Raw genomic sequence first — 23,939 nt, forward strand, 5'->3', positions numbered from 1 at the left:
CATGGTGAGACAGGCAACAAGAGCCTGATAGCAGAGGATACTGGGAGGACAGGCTCATGCTGAGCTCAAGGATAATCCTCTGGAGTAGTTGGTATCACATCACACACTGCGATATAGCTCAGAGATCATCTGGCAGAACTATCAAAGCCTATGTGCACCCATGAATGGGCGGTAGAAGAATGCACCCAAACCATTCATGCTGCACCAAATGGACATGGCTTCTTTCATAAAGACATTTGCAGCTGGACAGTCACATGAAGGCAGTAGATGCAAAAGTGACGCATGGTATAACAGGCCTGATGTCATTACCTTGGCCCACTTTCAAGGGAGCAGTGACACAGTGAGAGAGGCACCTTGACCTTTAGTCTTTCTCAGGTGAAAGAGAATTTATGGTGTGCCTTCCAAGGGAGAAACAGCTGTCTTCCACATCTGGAGGCTCCTCTCAGAGCACTCTGAACGTGGACAGCAGCCACTCTGCCAGTGACAGAGGGTCTGCACTAGTTCAGCAATTCCTCTGTATACTGATAGAGAGCCAGGGGACAGCTGCTAAGGTCATCCCAAGCTGTGAGAGAGCCCAATCAGACTACCTCAACAGTAAGCACAAAGAGAGCTTGTTATGGTGCTTTAGAATATGCTTGGCGCCATTCTTACTTCAAAATATTTCAAAACTTTCTGAAATAAACTGTAGACCATGTTTTGACATCAACATCATTGACATCAAACATCCCATAAACTTCTCAAAACTTCGTAAAACCTTAATATTATGTCACTTATGGTACTGGGCAGAGTCGTAGCATTTATTGATTTGTTATAAAAAGGGTCTATCACTGAGCTTCCAAAGTTTTTATCCTTTATTCTTTCCGGAAGCATAGATATCACTGATGGAGGCAGCATATGCTACCCAATCCAACGGTCAACAAGACAGTAGTTAAGAGACAACTACTTGCTGTTGTTTTTAGTCACATGAAGCCAAACCAAGTAATGAAAGCAGATTTAATTCCTTAAAGACATTTGAAAAACAGATGGATGCATTTTACTATAATCCTGGTCTTCACTGGGACTACTTTTACAGTTCGAGAGTCCATTCACTTAAATTCTACCAGCTGCCACAGTGGGAACAGCATGATGGACTATTAGCCTGGTCTCTACATTACTGGTTCACTGACATGACCACTACATCCTCATTTTCCCCACTAGTTTTAGGCAATAGACTCTTCCCAATAAGAAGATGAGAGTTCCAAGACTCCAATTGCTAGGTGAGGTAAGACCTTTGTGGAGAATGCATCATGTATGGCCCAAGCACCTCTCATGGTGCTAGAGTCAAAGTAAGGTAAGGGAATCTACTTTTGTAGGGTCTGATCAAACAGAAATATCTTAATCTCATGAAATGAGTTAAGGTTTCGAGCGTGCTGGGAAATTTTCTCCTCGATCCTGACCATGATCCGAATCAAGTTTAGAGTGCTGCTGGAAATGCACAGCAGATCAGGCAACATCTGAGGAGAAGGGAAATTGACGTTTCGGGCAGGAGCCCTTCATCATAGAGTCATAAAGATGTACAGCATGGAAACAGACCCTTCGGTCCAACCCATCCATGCCGACCAGATATCCCAACCCAATCTAGTCCCACCTGCCAGCACCCGGCCCATATCCCTCCAAACCCTTCCTATTCACATACCCATCCAAATGCCTCTTAAATGTTGCATTTGTACCAGCCTCCACCACATCCTCTGACAGCTCATTCCATCCACATACCACCCTCTGCATGAAAAAGTTGCCTCTTAGGTGTCTTTTATATCTTTCCCCTCTCACCCTAAACATATGCCCTCTAGTTCGGGACTCCCCGACCCCAGGGAAAAGACTTTGTCTATTTATCCTATCCATGCTCTGATGGAGAGATAAATGGGAGACACTGGGGCTGGGAGAAGGTAACTGGGAGTGCAATAGGTGGATGGAGGAAGGGGTAAAGGTGATGGGTTGGTGAGGAGGGTCAAGCGGATAGGTGGGAAGGAAGATTGACAGGTAAGACAGGTCATGAGGATGGTGCTGAGCTGGAAGCTTGGCACTGGGGTAAGGTGGGGGGGAGGGGAAATGAGGAAACTGGTGCAGGGCAGAAGAGATGACCTGGGGGTTGCAGTGAGAGAGAGACTTACTGAGATCTATGTACAGAGATGAGGAGAACTTCTTCAAGGTACTCAACCATCCAATGCCAATTGTATCCTGCTGCCAGATCAGGTAGTTTGATATTTTCAAGCTTTAGTAAAGTTCACTAGAATCCACTATAAAAGATTTAATAGCATAGCAGTTGTAAAACAGTAGCAGAGTGAGACAGAGTCATCATGGATTTGTGAAAGGGAAGTCATGCTTGAAAAATCTACTGGGATTACTTTGAGGATATAACTGGTAGACATGATACAGGGGAGCCAGTGAATGTGACTTGGTGGACTTTTAGAAAGCTTTTCATAAGGTCCCACATAAGACATTAGCATGTAACATTATATTATATGAGATTGGGGGTTGTGTACTTGGAAGGATAGAGAACTTATTGACAGACAGGAAAGAAAATGTGGAAGACAAAGGGTCTTTTACTAAGTGGCAGCTCTTGATTAGTGGGGTACCGCAAAGATCAATACTTGGAACCCAGTTATGTACAATATATGTTAATGATTTAGGTGAGGGAACCAAATGTAATATCTCCGTGTTTATAGATGAGACACAGTTGGGTGGTGGGAGGGTTAGGTGTGAGGAGAATGTAGAGATGATTCAATGTAATTTGGAAAAGTTGAACAACTGGGCAACTGCACAGCAGATGAAGTATTCTCCATTTAGGACATGGGAGTACAATGAATAAAATGGTGGAAATAGAATTCATACCAGTTTAAAGGTAAATATTAACTGATAATTTACTATAAATGGGAATTGTTGTTCTTTAACAGATTGGTAATTAAAGCTAATGAGTATCTCACTCTGTTTTAGGTGGAGCCATATCAAACATGTATGCCTTGTTAATTGCACGCTACAAGCTGTTTCCTGAAGTTAAAGAAAAGGGAATGGCTGCTATTCCGAAGCTGATCGCCTTCACATCGGAACACGTACGACTTTTACTGTTTCGTGTTCTTGTTGTGTTAATAGAGAACTACAACATGTGCTATAGAGGAGGCCCTAACACCATCCCACCTTATTGCAACACATATTTGTTTATTCATCTTTCCAATTAAGCAATGATAAATATTTGAGAAATAAACGGTGTAATCATAAACATTTCTCTTAGCACACTGTCATCTGGATTTTACAGTGCAACTACATTCTTGTCTCAGCTTGTTCTATAACCAAAGTAATATTTTCCAATACCTACATTTAAGCAGTAACTTATTTAAATAACTTTAATATTTAGACTCATGACAAGATAAATGCCAATCAATATTAGAGTTAACATATTAACTTCTTATATGAGTGGGATGGCAATTTATTTAATAACTGGACAAAGTCCTCAGAAACTATTAAGAATCAGACAGCAATAAAATAACTTAGATATTCCTCCCTTCCACCAAAATAGCCTATTGCATATTCAGATAATTACATACACACACAAATGCACAGTACATTCAAATCCAGAGGAATCATTTTAAAATTACTGATTGGCTGACAACATATAAGCTGTTCATGGTATTCCTGGAGGTGAACCTTTAGTAAGGTTTTGCAGGTGGTGAAATGTCCCTAGCCAGCATTGTCAGGATTACAATGCATCTGCAGTTTGGGTATGTGATGCTGTCTGTTGAGTCTTTGGACTGCTATAGAAGTTGTTCCAGCATCAACTGATTCAGAGAGAAGACAGAACATGAAGAAATTCAGGAAGAAAAATGCTGTCCACTGTGTCATTCATTAAGTATGAACATTTTTGCAGTTGATCAGGGACATGGTTAATGAGAACATAATCAATTCAGATTCACAGTTCAATCATGCTAAGTAATAGTGACAGCATTTTTTACTGACACTCTGAGAGAAACGGTACTGTCTTATTTTGATACGTAGGATCTGACAAAATGCAGACTATTATTCAGCAATTACATCATGAATCAAGTTCAACAGTTGCTTCCTAGCAATGATGCCACTGATATGTAGAGAATCTCCAGTAGGGCACCTGGTTTTCATGGTGCCAAAGGTGTTTGGTACACTATGGATGCATCTCGGCTACTATCCTACCAACCTATTACCTGGAGAAATATGTACCACCCAATCCACGATTTTATGGTTGTGCGTCCTTTGAAGTTAAAGTGCCTAGTGTCCTTCAATCTCAAGCATTATGGCAAAACTTTTCTCAGTTAAAGAGATAGTTACACCTAATGTGTCCATTCTGCCCCAGCTTCAAGCCCTTGTAGTAACACAGCAAACTGAGTTTACCTGAACACAGCCAGTGCCCCAATCTATCACGATGCCTTTTCCCTTTATGATCTTTTGAACTCACACCATAATTATAACATATTGAATAAAATTGAGACAAATAGACAAATAATTAAAAATTTGGGAGCTGAATTTAAAGGGGAGGTTGTTCCGATCATCTGCTGTACCTGGAGAGAAAGTTTGAAGAAATGAAGTGTACACTGTATTTATGTCTCCTCTCCAGGGTTATATGGATATGGTGAAAAGTTCTAATGGATGATCAGAATTATCCTTTGAAAACTCAGTGCCCCTCCCCATCACTAAACCCCCTTCAATCTGCACACATGTTGAATATTTAGGTTGGTTTATTATATCATTTAATATCATGCAAATAGTTACACTATTTTAACAAGCTCCAGTAGCCATTATTTGTCAGCCAAAATACACTTAATCACACAAATATGCACACACAGGACAATAGCATATCAGAAGCAAACAATTGGCAATAAAACTCATCAAGCCAAATTATTCAGTACTTTGCTTTAAAGTTACAGATCTGGGAGCAAGATCACCTTAACGTATTTTTTTTCATTTTATTCACAAAACCTGTCACCAAGAACTTTCATTACCGCATCGTACCTGTCACACTCACATCTACATTTAAATAAGACTGAACATACAGAAAAAGCTATGAGCCCTTGTCAACATTTTAATCCAGTATTGCCATTGCCTTCTGTTATGTGAACTTTACTAAATTTGTCATTTTTGGATACTTTTTACCTATTGGTTTCTGCTATCATTTGTGACACATGATTTATGCAAAAACCAAAGTTCCATTCCAGACTTTGTTAGCCAGGAAAGGGAAATTCACAACACAGTCCATCAGGTTATTATTAACTGCAAATTATCCCAATATATCCTATCATTCTCTAAGGGAGAAGAGAGTGTGAAGATATTGTCTTTAATGAGATGTTTCTTTTGTCTGTTTAGATTCATGTCCACTGTAGTTGAAGAGCTATGCTGGTACTCAACATCTTGAAAAAACTAGGAGAAAGCGAGGACTGCAAATGCTGGAGATCAGCTCATTCCTGAAGAAGGGCTTATGCCCGAAACGTCAATTCTCCTGCTCCTTGGATGCTGCCTGACCTGCTGCGCTTTTCCAGCAACACATTTTCCACTCAGCACCTTGAGTCACACACAAAGAGTGGCTGGTTGAGAAAAGGTGTGGTGCTGGAGAAGGCACAGCAGGTCAGACAGCATCTGAGGAGCAAGAGAGTCAACATTTCAGGCAGGACTTTATTCACGACTGTAAAAGAGTCCTGCCCGAAATGTTGACTCTCTTGGTCCTTGGACACTCCCTGATCTGCTGTGCCTTCTCCAGTGCCATACTTTATCAACACTGATTTCTCCAGTATTTGCAGTCCCCATTGTCTTCTGGTTGGGAACGAACAAAGAGTGGTGGAGGTCATCACTAACAAATCAACTTTGTTGCTGAGTCACTGTCCTAGAGTAGATCAAACTCCTACACCACTGCCATTACACTAATTTATGGCTGGTCTGTACTTTTATCATAAGCAGATTGGTGTTATCTTCAACAGATATTGCAGTTAACAAAGGGTAGACAGTGGGACAGCATGATGGCTCAGGGGTTAGTGCTGCAGCCTCATGGTACCAGGGACCCAGGTTGATTCTACCCTCAGGCAATTGCCAGTCTGGAGTTTGCACATTCTCCCCATGCTCTGGTTTCTTCTCACAATCCAACAATGTGCAGGCTAGGTGGATTGGTCATGCTAAATTGTCCATAATGTCCAGGGATGTGCAAACTAGATGGATTAGCCATGGGAAATGTAGGGTTACAAGGAGTGAGGGGAGTGTCTGAGTGGGATGCTCTTAGGTTGAATGACCTGTTTCCACACTGCAGGAATGCTCTGATTAAAATAACTCTTAACTAGTACACAATTCACCTTGTCTGTTTTAGCTCGAATCCTATTTATGTCACTGTGTGTTGATGCTTACAGAGTCATTTTTCAATAAAGAAAGCAGCAGCAGCTCTGGGGATCGGGACAGATGGAGTGGTTTTGATCAAGTGCGATGTAAGGTAGGTCACATTATACTTTGCCTGTAGAATTTTCCACTCCTCAAACAGTAAGAGACAGATTCTGCTTTCAGGCACATTAGAGGTCTCTACTGATGTAGAATCTGCATGTACATTCACTCAAAGCTCTGACTGCAGAGCACATTCACGATGACATTCCTGCAGCTACCAATCTGTTCAGCTCTGCCTCCATCTCCACCTTTAATGCCTTTGACCTCATTAAAATCCATTATTCCACCTTTCTCTCTTACCCTGGCTTTTCACTCCAGTACAGCTCTGATTTGGTCCCTTAAATCAAAATCAAAGCAGTGTGATTGACTCTTAGCTATTCTCTGAAGTAGCCTAACCAGCTGCTTGCTTCAGTGGCAATTAAGGATGTGCAACAAATGCTGGCCTTGCCTGTAACATGCACTCCCCAAGAAAGAATGAAGAAAAAAATTCAAATGATCTCAAAATTCCTTTCACTTTCCAAATCCCTGAAAGGCTTGATCCCTTCCAAATCCATGTCCCTCTTCCCTGGAACTCTAGGTTTGATTAATTTCATTAAGGTCTCAGTCTTTACACAGTACTGAAGATAATCAGAAATGTTAAACTGAACTTACCATTTGCTATCTCTGGTGGACGAGAAAGATACTATGGCAATATTTCACAAAAGAGAAGGTAAGTTCTTGGTGGCATTCTTGCCAATATTTATTCCTCGGCCAACATGATTAATTAGTATCGAGGTATTAGATATGCAAGTTTGTGAGATTGTATTCCGTGCAAATTGACTGCTGCGTTTCCTTCACTCTGACAGTCATGACATCTCTAAACTACTTAACCAGTCGGTTCAACACAACTTATTGTTTCCATGAGTCAACTTCATGGTCCCATGATTTGGAGTGAATTCAACACAAGTGCTGAAGTATTATGACATAAGTAGAGAACTCATTCTGCAAGGTGACTCTAGTGATGCAGGACTTGGACCAACCCGAATGCAGCAAGGTCAACGGGACACTAACACAAACAGTATTATGCCCTCATGTTGACAGCACCTAGCCATTCTTTTTGTTTAGAAATATTTTCATGTGATTCTAGTCCTACAGCAATGAGGTCAACACTCCACTATCCTCTGAAATATCATAATCAGCCATTCAGTTGTTTCAGAATGCTTAAGAAGTCTAAAAAAAACAAACCTGTACCAATCATCTCTACCAATCTGGGCATCGGAAGTTACAAAGAAATATTGAACAAAGTCAACTCTGCAAAATCCTCTTTATTAATATCTGGGACCACTGAAAAGGTTAGGAGAGTTGTGTCACAACAGTCTGACATAGTCATATTAATGGAATCACACTTTATAATAAGTATCCCAGATTTGCCATTACCATTCTTGGATATGTCCTGTCCCACTGGTAGGACAGACCCAGAAGAGGTGGCAGCACAGTGGTATACAGTCAAGAGAGAGTTGCCTGGGGATCCTCAACATTAACTCGGGACATCGTAAGGTCTCATAGCATTAACTTAAACGTGGGCAAAGAACCCTTCTGTTGCTTACCATGTTCCACACACCTCAGCTGATGAATCCATACTTCTCCTTGTCAAACACCATTTGGAGTCACTGGGGTGGCAAGGGCCAAGAATGTAGTCTATGTGGGAAATTTCAATGTCTATCAATGAGAAGAACATACAAAACTTCACCCTCATCAACCTGCCTGCCATAGATGCATCCATTCATGACGGTATCAGTAGGAATGATCACTACATAATGATCATTTTCATAATAAGGATACTGTCCAGTATGTTATGTGGCATTACCACCATGGTAAGTTGGGAATGAATTAGAACAGATCTAGTATCTCAAGACTGGGGATCAATGAGGCGCTGTGGGCCATACTGCAGCAAAATCTGGAACTTCATGCCCCAGCATATCCCCAACTCAGCCATTACCATCAAGCTTGGGGATCAACCCTGGTTCAATGAAGGGTGCAGGAGGGCATGTGAGGAGCAACATCACCATTATGTAACAAAGAGGTGTCATGCTGGTGAAGCTAGAAAACAAGACTGCTTGCATGCAAGATATCATAAACAGCAAATGGTGGTCAGAGCTAAGAGCCAACAACCGACAATTCAAGCTCTGCTGCCCTGCCATATCTGGTCATGAATGGTGATGGACAATTAAACCATTCTCTGGAGGTGAAGGCTCCACAATTATCCTCATACTCAATGATAGGAGAGCCCAAAGCCATTGATGAAAATGTTAAAACTGAGCGATTCAGCATGGTTGGGGGGGGGAGGGGGGGAAGGCGGGGGGGGGGGGGGTGCAGAATGGTGGCTTAATGGTTAGCACTGCTGCCTCAGTGCTGGAGATCCAAGTTCAATTCCAGCCTTGGGTGGCTGTCAGTGTTTGCACATTGTCTGCGTGGGTTTCCTCCAAGTGATTCATTTTCCTCCCATAGTCCAAAGATTTACAGGTGGAGTACAGGTGGGGAAATGCAAGATTACAGGGATTGGAAGGGTGTTGGAATGCTCTTTGGAGGGTTAACATGAATAGCCTGTTTCCACACTGTGGGGATTCTTAATAAAACAAATCATGCAAAGTCTATGGGCCCTGATAACCTTCCAGCAATAGTCCTGAAGACTTGTATTCCCGACCTTTCCTTGCCCCTAGCCAAGTTGTTCCATTACAGACACAGTGTTGACATATACTTGGCAGCATGGGGAAAAATACCCAGAATCCTGCACATATAAAGCAGGACAAACCCAACCTAGCAATTATTACCCCATTAGTTTGCTTTCAACCATCAGTAAAGGGATGGAAGGAGTCATCAATTAAGCCATCAAGCAGCACTTCCTTAACAGTAACCAGTTCAGTGATGCTCCATTTAGGTTCTGCCAGGGAAACTCAACTTCTGAACTTTTGACAACCTTGATTTAAATTGGCCAAAAAAGCTAAACTCCAAAAGGTGACATGAAGGTGGCTAACTAGATATCAAGAGCACATTTCATCAGGTGTGTCATCAAGGAGCCCTAGCAAAGCTCCAGTCAATGGGAATCGGGGGAAAGCTGTCTGCTGGTTGGATTCACACATGACACAAAGGAAAATGACCATGTTTGGTGGAGATCAATCATTTCAGCTTCAGGACATTTCTATGGGATTTTTATTTTATTTGATCATGGGCCAACATTTATTGCCCATCCTGAATTGCCCAGAAAGCAGGTAAGAGTCACCCAGACTGCTTGGGGACTGAGTTATATAGACGCCAGAGCAGATACCAATTTTCCTTCCCTAAAGAACATAAATGAACCAGATAGGTTTTCCCTGACAACTGACAATGGTTTAATTGTCAACATTAAACTCTTAATTCCAGGCTTTTATTGAATTCAAATTCCACCATCTGCCATGGCAGTATTTAAACCTGGGTCCTCAATACATTAACTGGGTTTCTAGTTTTAATAGTCTAGCGATAATACCAAAAGACCATCAACTCCACCCTTCCATAATCCCACCAACCCCGAACCAGGAGGATTGTGTCCTAGGCCCAACCATCTTCAGCTGCATCATCAATGACCTCTCCTCCATCATATGGTCAGAAGCAGAGAGACTTGCCAATGATAACATAATGTTCAGCACTGTTCACAACTCTTCAGATACTGAAACAATCCATGTGCAAATGCAGCAAGACAATGCATCTAATCTTGAGCTTTACATGGCAAGTAATATTCGCAGCACACCCTTGCCAGGGAGTACCATCTGCTAAAAGAAAGAATTTAACCACTTCCCTTCCATTTTCAATGGCAATTCCACTGCTGAAACCTCTCCTATCAACATGCTGGAGATTACCATTGACCAGAAACTCAACTGGACTCATTATATAAACGCAGCACAGGTGGCACAGCGCCAGAGGCCCGGGTTCAATTCCCACCTCAGGCGACTGACTGTGTGGAGTTTGCACATTCTCCCTGTGTCTGTGTGGGTTTCCTCCAGGTGCTTCGGTTTCCTCCTGCAGTCCAAAAATGTGCAGGTTAGGTGAATTGGCCATGCTAAATTGCCCATAGTGTTAGGGGCATGGGTAAATGTAGGGGAATGGTCTGAGTGGATTGCGCTTCGGTGGGTCAGTGTGGACTTGTTGGGCCGAAGGGCCTGTTTCCACACAGTAAGTAATCTATGGAACGTGACAGCGCAGTACCGGCCCTAATCTAATATAACCATACGTACAAGAGAGGTCTGATGCTAGGAATCTTCAGCAAGTAATTTACCTCCTGACTCCCCAAAGTCTGTCCACCTACAAGGCACAAGTCAAGAGTTTGATGGAGTACTCTCCACTTTTTTGAAGAATATAATTCAAACAATGCTCATGAAGCTTGATGTTATCCAGGACAAAGCAACCTGCTTGATGGGCACTACATCTACAAACATCTACACCCTCCTCCACTGACGCTCAGTAGTAGCAGAGTATAGTACCTACAAGATGGACTGCAGAAGTTCACCAAGCCTCCTTAGACAGCAGCTTCCAAACCCACAACCACCCCCACCTAGAAAGACAAGAAAAGTGGATAGATAGGAACATGCAAGTTCCCCTCCATGACACTCATTATCCTGACTTGGAAACAGATCACCATTCCTTCAGTGTTTCTGGCCTAGCAAGGAACTCAGACATATAAAACCATTCTGAAGCCCAAAGGAATGACTTAAAATAGACCACCTTGTAATGGAGACCACAGCAACAAATACAGCCCTGTCCTACATCAAAACTTCCTTACCAACATTTCAGGATGTGTCAAAAATCTTTCAGAATAACATTGATAGACATTGCCGTAGACACCACTGTCACCAACACAATCCCTTGAATCAAGATCCTGGAACTTCCTTGGAACATCGAATGGATTGCAGCAGTTCAAGAAGGCAGCTCACCACCTTCTTCTCAAGGGCAATTATGAATAGGCAATAAATGCTGGCCCAGCAAGCAACACCCACATCCCACGAATGATTTTTGTTTAATGCAACTGCTTGATGCAACGATTCCAAAGCATTTGCCTTTGAGAAGCCGCCACTAAGCATAAGAAGTAGAGCAGGAGGAAAATGGCAAACAGTGTTTGGGATTTTTCAAATATAGTAGGTGTATATAATATGAGAGCACAGGGATAATTTTATATTCTGCATTGTAAACTCTGGTTCTGCATAAACCTTGGATGTCACAGGGGACTCATCATCTCAGAGTGGCTTAAAATTGTATATAATGATTCTCCTTTTGTTCACTAATTATCATTGCAAATTGCTATGGCAACCTTTGGTTCAGGCTCTTGGCTGACTGTCAAGGGAAAGAAAAAATGATGAATTTAACCTGAGCAATATTAACTTAAATACTTCAGGTCAGGCTGCACAGACAAATTTGTTATGAAATGAAGAGATGCAGATTTGGTGCTGTGCTGTCAGAATCACTCCTCCTCTGCTCTGTGAATGCATTGACTTCTGAATACAATACAGCAAGTTAAAAACTTGTAACTACTTTTGCTGCATTAATGCATTTTGAGCTGGATATGTCACAGCATTTGGACCTATAATGCCAAATGACAGCTGCCAGTGAACGGAAGCAGCAAACGGAAACAACCACTCAGGATCCACAGACATCTTCAGGATCAGATTTTGGGAAATTTGAAATTTTGATTCAACTGGAAAGGAATCAAAAATGCTTAAGGGTTGTGACTTAAAGCAGCAATGTGAGCGATTACCCTATCAGGAGCTGAGTGACCCTGACAGAAACCAAACTGAACACAAGTGGGCATGTGATAACCCTCCTGCCAACCCTTTCCATTACTTTGCTGATGATCAAGGGCTTTCTAAAAGGGCAATAATTGGGTGGGGTTGGATTTGTCCTTGTACAGGACATACCTGGGCCTTCTTCCATATTGTCAGTTCAACATTCGTGTTGTTACTGGACTGGAACATTTTGTCTGGGCACAGCACGTTTTGAAGCACATTTCTTCAATATTATTGTCAGAATAGTAACATCCAGTGTCTCTGGACATTTCTTGATTTCACAAGGAACAAATCAAATTGACTGAAGACTGGAATCAGTGATACTGGTCATCTCAGAGGACGTTGAGATGGATCATCCATTCTGCATTTCTCTTTGAAAATGGATTCAAATTCTTCAATCTTGCCTTTTGAACTGATATGCTGTGCTCCCTCATTATTGAGGATGGAGATATTTGTCGACTTTCCTACTGCCTCCAGTTGATTCATTGCCCACGACCATTCATTGCTTGGCAGATGGCTTAGTCCCTCATATCGCATGCTGCCTCCCTTGTTTAGCATTCAAGAGATCCAGCATTGTAACTTTATCAGATTGGCATCTAATTTTTATACATGTTTAGTGCGACCACTGACCTGTCCTCCTGCATGCTTCATTAAACAAAGGTTGACCTGTAGGCTTGATGGTGATGATAGATCATGAGAGTTCCAGATTGTGGTTGATTCTGTTACTGTTGATGGCTACACCACCTCATGGATGCCCAGTTTTCAGTTGCTATATCTATTCAAAATCTACCCCATTTAATGTGATGATTTTGCCTCACAACATGATGGAATCTACCCTCAATGTGAAAATAGGATTTGGTTTCCTCAGAAACTATGTGGTTGTCACTCCTGCCAAAACAGTTGAGGATGGACGGATTAGCAACAGGCAAACTGGTGAATACTAGGTCAAGTAGTTAGTTTCCTCACCATTTGTCACAAATGCAGTCTAGCAGCTATGGCCTTAGGACTCAGCTTGATATGTTAGTAGTCATGCTACTGAGCCACTCTTGGTGATGGATGCTGAAGTCCTCCACCCAGAAAATATTTTCCTTTTTATTGCCTCTAACCCCACCTAACAGTGGTTGTGCTTATTTTCCCCCCCAGCGCCCACATTGTGTGTGTGTGTGCAGGTGTGAGACACAGCGAAAAACAACAAGTGTGTACAACTTCATTCGTTTTCCACCACCAAGAAGGAAAGAGACACCCGAGAGGCCAGTGTCAAACAGGGCCCTTCTCATCAAAGGGCAACGGTCTGTGATCAAAAAGTGAAAGGGGAGGGCAGGGATTAAATAAAAATAGAGTCAAAGGGGGAAATAAACCACTCCACACACCACGATGCCCACCACTCCCGGAAAACCTCAAGGGTGTTGCTGGACACTGCGTGCTCCTTCTCCAGGGACACCCAGGCACAGATATAACCATGGAAGATAGGCAGGCTATCAGCCCTAATGACACCCTCCATGGCCCGCTACCTGGACCAGTTTATGGCTAGTTTGGCCAGGCCCAGGAGCAGATCCATGAAGAGGTCCACTGACCTACCCTTCCCCCTCCCCACCTGATGCCCAAAGATCAGGAGCGTGGGACTGAAGTGCAACCAAAAGCAGAGGAGAAGGTTTTTCAGAAAACAAAAACGGGAGTGCAAATACCCACCCCACCCAGATTATATTCTGTGCTCTTGCCACCTGCCATGCTTTGTCCAAATGATGTTCAACATGAAGGAACATTGATTCATCAGTCTGGGAGTTCAGGATGAACACGGTACATGGTAATCAGCAGGAGGTTTCTGAGCCTATGCGTGACCTGATTCATGAGACTTCATGGGTCCTGAATAATGCTCTTTTTCCTCCGAGGTTCAATGCACATTCCACATTGTAAGTAATCTAATCTGATCAACGGCTGACACATCAAATTCCAGTTTCAGAATATGAATCCGCACACAGACCTTCTAGGACCACACACCAAAAATAACTTAGAGGAGTATTAGTTAATGTTAAGGACTTGTAGGACAGTTGTGGCTGTATACCACAGTGCTACCACCTCTGCTGAGTGTGTCCTGCTGGTAGGACAGGGCTTCTTGAAGGTTGGTGATGATGATGGTGATGTCTGAGGCATTATCAGTCAAATATGATACTGTGTGTATGACTGTGTCAAGACTGTTGCTTGTCCAGTCTATGGGACTTCTCTTGTAACCTTGACACAAACCTGAGGTGTCAGTAAGAAAATCTTTGCACGGTCAACAGGACCATATTTGCCATTGTGATTTCCAGTGCTAAGTTGTCTGTTTTGTGTCATTCCTTTGGACCTCATAGTGGTTTTTAATCCACCTGAGTTCCTTGCTAGGCTATTTCAGAGGGCAGTTGAATCATCCATGTTACTGTGCATCTGGATTCACATGTAGACACCAGCCAAAGAAAGCATAGATTTCCTTCCTTAAGGGTTGTTAGTGAACAATTCTGAGGAAGGATCACTCAACCCAAAATGTTAACTCTGATTTCTCTCCACAATGCTGTCAGATCTGCTGAGCTTTTCCAGCAATTTATGTTTTTGTTAGTGAACAAGATGGGTTTACATGACTACCAGCAATGTTAACATGACTGTTATTATACAGTCTTTTAATTCCAAATTTTTTAAAGTTAAAAAATCAGCCATTGCGAGGTTTGATTCCATCATCCCAGATCATAAGCCTATGGTTCTGAATTACTAGTTCAGTGTTATTGTTAAAGGTCAAGTTACTGGACAGGAGTCACATGCAACTCTGCGTGCCTGACTCAGGAATGAAACTAGTGCTGAGCTGTCCTTATAGATGTTACAAACAATGCCAAATGTGACACTATGCCACGTATATAATTATTAGAACAAATAAGAAATAACAATGCAGCACAATGTCCTTCGGCCCACCAAGCCTGCGCCGGTTTCTAGTCCTTATTTAGATCCATTACTTATTCTCCATACCCAGTTTCTATCCCTCTGTTTACCTCCTGTTCAAAGAAGAAAGAGGCAAAATGGTCAAATGCATGACCAAAAGAGGTAAGTTTCAGTCACATTTTAAAGAAAGGAGAGAAATAGAAAAATAGGCAGATATTTGGAGGAAATTCAAGAATTCAGGAGCTTGCTAGCTGGAGCCAGTGGTGGAATGTGGTGGAGCAAGTGGTAAAATAGTGAATTCTCAAGAGGCTAGAATTGGTCACACGCAGATGTTCCAGGGGATTATAAGACTGGAAGAGAACTCTGTCAATGTATTGAATTCGTGCTCACATTTACAAAATTTCAAATGTTCCACTAGTTGGCAAGACAATTAATCAGGATAAAGTGACCAACCCCCCATGCATCCCCCCACCCCGATTAGATTACTTACAGTGTGGAAACAGGCCCTTCAGCCTAACAAGTCCACACCGACCCGCAACCCACCCATACCCCCACATTTACCGCTTACCTAACACTACGGGCAATTTAGCATGGCCAATTCACCTGACCCGCACATCTTTGGACTGTGGGAGGAAACCGGAGCACCCGGAGGAAACCCACGCCGACACGGGGAGAACATGCAAACTCCACACAGTCAGTCACCTGAGTCGGGAATTGAACCCAGGTCTCAGGTGCTGTGAGACAGCAGTGCTAACCACTGTGCCACTGTGCTCCCCACCGTGCTCCACACTTTCCAACAGTCTTGTGCTATTAAGAGTGAAAAATGTGTTTTTCACTGGATACAGGAAGTGGAGTGGCATTTAGGACAAACCACAGATCTTAGTTTGCTTTTACGAAAAATGCAAATAATTGAAATACCATTTGCAGATGGGTAATGCATTTCAAAATATGAATGTGTGTTTTTGAAAATTGCAGGGGAAAAATCATCCCATCAGACCTTGAGAGAAGAATACTTGAAGCTAAGGAAAAGGTCAGTTCATTTTTTAATTAAATACAGACCCAATTAAAACTATTGCATGTTTTCTACACTCAATTCTGAATTAAGCATGAATTTCCCGTGGGCAGAGTGCCAGTTTAGAGCACTCAGCTGTCAGCTGTCAAATAAGTTTCTATTTGTAGTCAAGCGACCATAGTCAAGGAGCTAGTGACAAATTTTGTAATTAGTTTAAGAATTCAACAACCCAGCTGCCTCATGTGGGTTTGCATTTTATCAAGTTACTTATCAGTACCACTTACACAATTGCGATAGTATTCCAATAACTTTGATGTGGATTGGCAGGATTCAAAGTCCTGCTTATAACTTTGGTATCAACTATCTTTTTTCAGAAAACTGTAAACTCTGGGTATCAGGTAGTTAGAGGAAATCAGTATGAGTTAGCCCTGTATTACAAATGACAAGTTTATAAGATTGTTGTGTTTTAGCACTGCATCTTTAATTTAGGGTAAGTTGGAAGAATGAAAGGAATCATATGAGCTGTTTTGAATTCTCCCCAACATCAAATCTCTGTGGCTTAGTTGTTAAAGATTATGTAAAGCAGCCTAGATTGTTTCACTGAGGGAAAAAAAATGCAATATTCACACCTGCAAGCAATGACCATACCAGTGGAGACATTGACCAGACAGGGTATATTTGTTGGGGGTGGCGGACAGCTGACTTTTTGCTCCCTGAGAGGAAAGTTGACTGTGAATGGGCCAATGTTTAAAAAGCGTACCTCACAGCAGTCACATGGTAGGCTAAACAGTCTGAGAATTTGATTTCTGCCACTCAGGTAAGCGGGAAGTCCTGCCCTTGGGAACTGCCAGAAAACCGATGACATAGCAGTTCCCAAAAGTGGATTTTCAGAGATTTACAAGTGTTTTGCTGTATACTTATTGTTTCATACAAATATTCTTCCATTTCCTTCTTGACCTTTTTACTCTGTCCAGAAGCCACCTCTAGTGAGGAAGAACCAAACTCCTTTTTTTATTCATTTTATTTCTACCCAGAGATGCTTTAGTACAACTGAGATGTTTGTTTTTTTGTCATCACCAAATGACCCATGTCGTTGTTTACTTTATTTCCACCGGAGAATCGTCTGTGTTTCTGACTAAATGAAAAACTTTAAAAGCACAGCTCATGAGGGGCAATGCAATAACAAGAGAAGTGAGAAAGGTAGAGAGAGGGGACTAAACTAAAATGGAGTTCAAGAGGGAAAAAAAATCTGACTTTTTTTTATATCCAGGAGAGCTCTTACACACAACTAAACCTTTTCCTTCCATTGCCAAATCACATAGAGTCATAGAGTCATAAAGATGTACATCATTGAAACAAACCCTTCGGTCCAACCTGTCCATGCCGACCAGATATCCCAACCCAATCTAGTCCCACCTGCCAGCGCCCGGCCTATATCCTTCCAAACCCTTCCAATTCATATACCCATGCAAATGCATTTTAAATGTTGCAATTGTACCAGCCTCCACCACATCCCCTGGCAGCTCATTCCATCCACGTACCACCCTCTGTGTGAAAAAGTTGCCCCGTAGATCTGTTTTATATCTTTCCCCTCTCACCCTAAACCTCTAGCTCTGGACTCCCCGACCCCAGGGAAAAGACTTTGCCTATTTATCCTATCCATGCCCCTCATAATTTTGTAAACCTCTATAAGGTCACCCCTCAGCCTCTGATGCTCCAGGGAAAACAGTCTCAGCCAGTTCAGCCTCTCCCTGTAGCTCAGATCCTCCAATCCTGGCAACATCCTTGTAAATATTTTCTGAACCCTTTCAAGTTTCATAACATTTTTCCAATAGGAAGGAGACCAGAATTGCATGCAATATTCCAACAGTGGCCTAACCAATATCCTGTATAGCTGCAACATGACCTCCCAACTCCTGTACTCAATACTCTGACCAATAAAGGAAAGCATACCAAATGCCTTTTTCACTATCCTATCTACCTGTGACTCCACTTTCAAGAAGCTATGAACCTGCACTCCAAGGTCTCTTTGTTCAGCAACACTCCCTAGGACCTTACCATTAAGTGTATAAGTCCTGCTAAGATTTGCTTTCCCAAAATGCAGCACCTCACATTTATCTGAATTAAACTCCATATACCACTTCTCAGCCCATTGGCCCATCTGGTCCAGATCCTGTTGTAATCTGAGGTAACCCTCTTCGCTGTCCACTACACCTCCAATTTTGGTGTCATCTGCAAACTTACTAACTGTACCTCTTATGCTCGCATCCAAATCATTTATGTAAATGACAAAAAGTCTAGGACCCAGCACCGATCCATGTGGTACTCCACTGGTCACAGGCCTCCAGTCTGAAAAACAAGCCTCCACCACCACCCTCTGTCTTCTACCTTTGAGCCAGTTCTGTATCCAAATGGCTAGTTCTCCCTGTATTCCATGAAATTTAACCTTGCTAATCAGTCATGTGGTATTTTTATTTCATCCATCAGAAAGGGAGGGGAGGAGGAGGTTCAATCAAGATGGAGTTTGAAGGTGGCCTGCATGGCTTTCTAAAAGTAAGGAGCTGAGGCCCAAACTGGCTTGAAGATGTATACTCTTTTACACCCAGGGAATGTTAATTCCTGGCAATCAGGTGAAGCTCAGGAAAGCATGATCCATGCTCTTGCCTGTGCAATGCTGGGTTGCCCCTACATCTAGGCTGCTACATCCAGTACGAAACTGTTTATGTAAGGGCTACCATGGAAATGAGGCATCCAATTGCAAGCTCAGCCCAACCAGACCATGTTTCTCCAAATAGAAATGCAGCCTTTCTATGAGGTACTACAAGTGGACGTGATTCTCTGTGTCCTTTACGTTCCACTCCAAAGAACTTAGAGAGAAGGGCAGCAGTGAACAGAAAAATTCCATACTCTAATAGTAGGAACTGCATTATACCATTTTGGTGCCTCCTTTAAATACTTCATGCAACTCTTTTTAATCAGTCTCTTTTTGTTTTGTTCAGGGCTTTGTGCCATTCTTTGTGAATGCTACAGCTGGGACGACAGTATATGGTGCCTTTGATCCTCTTGTAGCTATTGCTGATATATGTAACAAGTACAAGATCTGGATGCACGTTGATGTAAGTGTGTCGATTCACCTAAATACCCTTCATTAGGACACTCCTTCAGTCCGCACAATCTGCTATGATTGATCCTCACAGAGCCATCTTGTAATTATTAATTTCATATTGCTGATAGTATTGAATAATGGGGTAAGTTTTACAATTTAGTATTGGCATCATCTTCATAGTGAAGAAGTGAGAAATGCAATACAAATATGTAGCCATTTGTGCCTTCAATACTTGGATGAAAAATAATGCACTGTACCAATTAGTTATAATGACTTACAAACCTATTCCCAATATTAACTCCTGTCGCAACAGGACATAAATCACAAAATTTACTATAATTATAGCATTTCATTGTAAAGCTATGAAAATTGAAGGATTATTCCTAGTTTGATCAGATCACTATCTAAATTGGCTATGCTTAATGATGTAAGGATCTTCTGTCAAAATTAAATTGCACATTATTTGCATCTATCAATATTTGGTCTCTTGCTTGATAGCTTTCCATCTTCCTCTACAGCTATTCACGTGTCCTCAGCATTTTTTTCTCTTGACCTTCTTTGAATATGTTTCTCTGCCTCATTATAAACTGATTACCATTCAGCTAGGCTTTCTCCATTTCTTTGCAGCCTCGTCGATAAGGCATTCTCACTCTTTAATGTGAACAGTGATGCACAGGCTACACCCAGACCGAGTCCAGCTATCACACTTTTACATGTTTTAGAACATCAGAAATAGGTTTAAGAAAGAAAAGAAAGTAGCAATTAATATTTGGGGTTTAAAGAATTGTAGTGAGGCATAAAATGCAATTATGTGAATATAAGAACTAATCTGTTCATTACATAGCAACAAAACATATGAATCATGGATAATTCAGCCTGTGATACTAAGCAACGACATGGATAGAGTGGAAGGGTGATTATTGAAGGATAGAGCGGAAGGATGTTAATTGAAGGAATAGCTGAGGAATTTGGCTGCCTGTAAGCAATGTGAGCATCTTTTACAGACGTTCTCCTGGCTGTTTTATATTACAAAAATTATCCAGCAAGTCAGGCTTCTGACCCACAGGTGTGTATGAAACATTGCTTCAAGTTTCTTGTAAGGCTATCTACAATGATCCTTGTAGCTGCATGGCCTCACAAAGTTTTCAATCTGTTCTGTTTGTGACTGCTAAAGGTGCCTTTAGCCGTGGCTGTAAATGGTCATCTTAATCTCGGAAGAACCATCGTTCTAAGTTACTTTGTCTCTCAAATAAGTTTGTCAGTGATAATTGTCTTAGAGTGACTAGTCCTGCCTGAAAAGGGTTGCCTTGCAAGATGCAGAGTTAATGCACACAGTCTATCCAAATATTGATGAATGGAGCTCACTTCTGGTCATGAAGACCATGACATTAAGCCCAACATCTTGAACAGCTCTTTGCGCTTTATGGGAATCCACCAGCATGATGAAATGGAACTGCTGTATCTTGCCACTATTACTATTCACTGGGATAACAATGAAATGGTGGACCTGTTAAATTAAAAGAGGTCAGGATAGATGGGAATGCGGACTTCAGAATTATTGAATGGAGGAGTAGGATTGAAAGGCTGAATAGCTTACTTCTGAGCATAATTCCGATGTTTGTGTACACTTTTTGATACAACTGCAAATAACATTTGGACTGAAACTACAAATATCTTTCATACTTTTCTGAAACAAAACATGCCAATTGAGATATAAGAGGCTGAGGGCTGAAACATTGCTGCTATCTATGTTTACATTATCCATCGCTTTAGAGTTGAGCTACTAGCCAGACTTTCAGCATATCCTGTAAATTTGTCAATAGTGCAAAGTTAGAGCTATCTTGAGAATTTAGTTATTGATCTATTTATTTGTTTATTTCATTGAGTGGAATCTACAAAAATATACACAGTCTCTTCCATACAGTTTTGATACACTTTGAGCTGATAGCTGGACTCTCTCAGTATGATTTGTTGGGACTATGAAAAATCAAGCCCTTGAGACTTTTTGAGCTTTCAATTCAGCAGGAGGCAAATTATAACTAAACGCAGCCTCATTCCATTTATTTTGCCAGTAAGCCAAAAAAAAGGCACCCCTCTCCAAATTAAAAAGCATTTCCACAGTGTGACTTCAACCCATTTTTGTTGTCTTACGAGTTGAGAAATGTTGTCACTGTCATGTTTCATTTTGTGCTCTGTCATATTCAGGCAGCCTGGGGCGGTGGTCTGCTGATGTCGAGAAAACATCGCTGGAAGCTGAATGGAGCGGACAGGTAAAGGGCCATGTTAACACTTTCCCAGACCTGGTGCAGAGCTTTGGCCTGCTGGTTCTCAGGCAGTCTGGCTCTAAAGTGTTTGCACCAGTGGGGTGATTTTGCCCTTGAAATGTATACTTAAGGAAGATTGACAGAACTACTAGGGAAACGGACGAACTTCTAGGGAAACAGATGAAGTTGGGTTAATTCTATGAAAATTCAAAATCTTTTGAGGTCAATTTTTAATGAGAAACAAAAGGCAAGAGGAAGCTAATAGAGCAGTCTCCAGGACAAAGTAAAATGCTCTAGCAAAGCAAGTCAATTTAGGAAAGGATGGAACCTGGAACAGAATGTGTGCAGTTTCTTGTGGCCCCAGCAATACAGTCCTTATTTGGCTCTGGCTCTTACACCTGGGAGGTTTGGCCCATTGAAAAGATCTCCACTCTCAGGCCTCTGATCAAAACAATTGGTTAAGTCCCAAACACATTATCACATCCTTATCACTGCACTCAACCCCCAATTTTCACATGAAACTCTCTAATGTCTGTTAAGTATTTTGTAACTGAATGTGTTCCTAATTAACCTTCACATAGCTGTCCCTGCAGGCTGAAAGAATTTACTCGGTGTGATTAATTCTATCTTTGGATTTGATGGTGCCCTAAAACCTGGCGCATTACCTGCACTTTCATGCTGACCTAATTATTACAAAGGGCACATGCCTGTAAGGCCAGTATTTGCTGCTTATCACAAATTGCCCTTAAGAAGGGTTTAGGGAACTGACCTATTGAGCCATTGTGGTCCATCTGATGGGAATGCACCCACAGTGCTAGTAATATGGTTCCCAGTCAAGAAGCAGTGTGTCTTGAAGGCAAACTTACAGATGGTGATACTCCAATGCACCTGCTGTTGACCTTCAAGGTGGTAAAAGTTATTGATTTCTAAGAAGCCTTAATGAGTTGCTGATAACCTCTACACATTTGGAAGTGCTTAATGGATGTCTTCCTTCAACAAGTTTAACTTTGCGTGACTTTTACACCATTTGGCATTTGGATTAAATAGTAACAGTGGGTGATGTAGTTTGTCTAAAAGTGAAACACGAATTTGTGAACTACTGTTAATGTTATTAGTGGTTTACCTGAACCTCATGGCCTATCAGAGTCCTTTATGGCTCACCCACAGTCTAATGGAAAAATATTCTCTCTTGTCATTCCTTGTGAGGTTTATTATCAGCCAATTTCTAAACCTGATTGGAACTGATAAGAGGGATATGGTAAATGAAAATGCATTATTTTCAATTGGTGATCAATATCTAAAATTTTCAGGATCAGAGTCAAACGCCTGGAGCCCCTTTCTTAATAGCACTGTGCACATATTTATCTGTATCACATGGACTGTGCAGAACCACCCTCTCTAGAACACTTGGGAATGGGCAACAAAAGTTGGCCTTGCCAGTGATGCTTGCATCCTGTATAAGAATAAAAACAATTGAGAATAACAAACCTTGAACTATTAAAAATAACATCACATTTATTGGAAAATTCAACTAGCACTGAAAACAGATGCAAAATCCAGAAAGCAGTCAATCTGACTCGTGGTTTGAGCGAAATTTGGGTTTGGAGCTTCTACCACTGAGCTGCACCCTACTCCATCTCCAATCATGAGGTAGCGGATGCATTTTCCTGGCATTTCTTGAGAGGCTTCCCCAGTGGTTCCGATGTAATTCCTGCATGCACCTTAATTTTACCAAGGATCCTATAGCTAGAATATAATTTTGATTAGCATATGTTAGTAACTCTGCAATACTGTCAGACAGCTGAGTACCCAGACCAGCTTAATATCACATGAAAAGGCCTTAGGTGATTCAATGTTGGTTAGCCTGTCAGCTCTTCTCTTGATTCCTCACCTTCACTCAACAGTTTCCGACAGCTTTTCACATATAAACATGGATTTTGCATTATTTTCTCTCCTCTGGCTGACTTCATGAATAAGTACAATTGATGCTTTTACTTCCAGGGGCAATTCTGTCACATGGAATCCGCACAAAATGATGGGAGTTCCACTTCAATGTTCTGCTTTACTTGTTAGGGAGGAGGTAAGGGCTATTTTCCTAGCTCAATAATGCAATTGTAAGTTTTAAATGTCATTAACATATGCAGACCAATTCTCACATTTGGTTAGCAATATCTAACCTTTTCAAGATAAGAGTCAAATATCTAAAGCTTCTTTCTTAATAGCACTATGAATGAACCTACATTACCCATAGGACTGTGCACTTTCACCTTCTGTGCTCAGCACAGTCATTGGTGATCTCGCCCAAGACAATGATAGAAGCCTCCAGCTAGTTCAAAGCAAACTTGGAGAATATCAACCTGGGCTTTCCATTCCTGATTATTTGGTGATCTACCAAATAATGTACATGAAAGGTTCAACAGCATTGGCTGAGTAAGCAATGG

General features: G+C 41.6%; 1 protein-coding gene across 1 annotated transcript in view; it reads left to right on the forward strand.

The window, feature by feature from the left end:
• gad2 (glutamate decarboxylase 2) overlaps positions 1-23,939 on the forward strand; it is a 141,153-nt gene that overhangs the window by 96,462 nt on the left and 20,752 nt on the right. Inside the window, exons 7-12 of the mRNA XM_060825716.1 lie at positions 2,974-3,089; positions 6,396-6,475; positions 16,092-16,146; positions 19,128-19,244; positions 21,440-21,504; positions 23,500-23,578. Coding sequence (XP_060681699.1) covers positions 2,974-3,089; positions 6,396-6,475; positions 16,092-16,146; positions 19,128-19,244; positions 21,440-21,504; positions 23,500-23,578 — 512 coding nt within the window. The remainder of the gene's footprint in view (positions 1-2,973; positions 3,090-6,395; positions 6,476-16,091; positions 16,147-19,127; positions 19,245-21,439; positions 21,505-23,499; positions 23,579-23,939) is intronic.

The sequence above is a fragment of the Hemiscyllium ocellatum genome, chromosome 5 (genome assembly GCF_020745735.1).
Source record: "Hemiscyllium ocellatum isolate sHemOce1 chromosome 5, sHemOce1.pat.X.cur, whole genome shotgun sequence".
Classification (NCBI taxonomy): Eukaryota; Metazoa; Chordata; class Chondrichthyes; order Orectolobiformes; family Hemiscylliidae; genus Hemiscyllium; species Hemiscyllium ocellatum.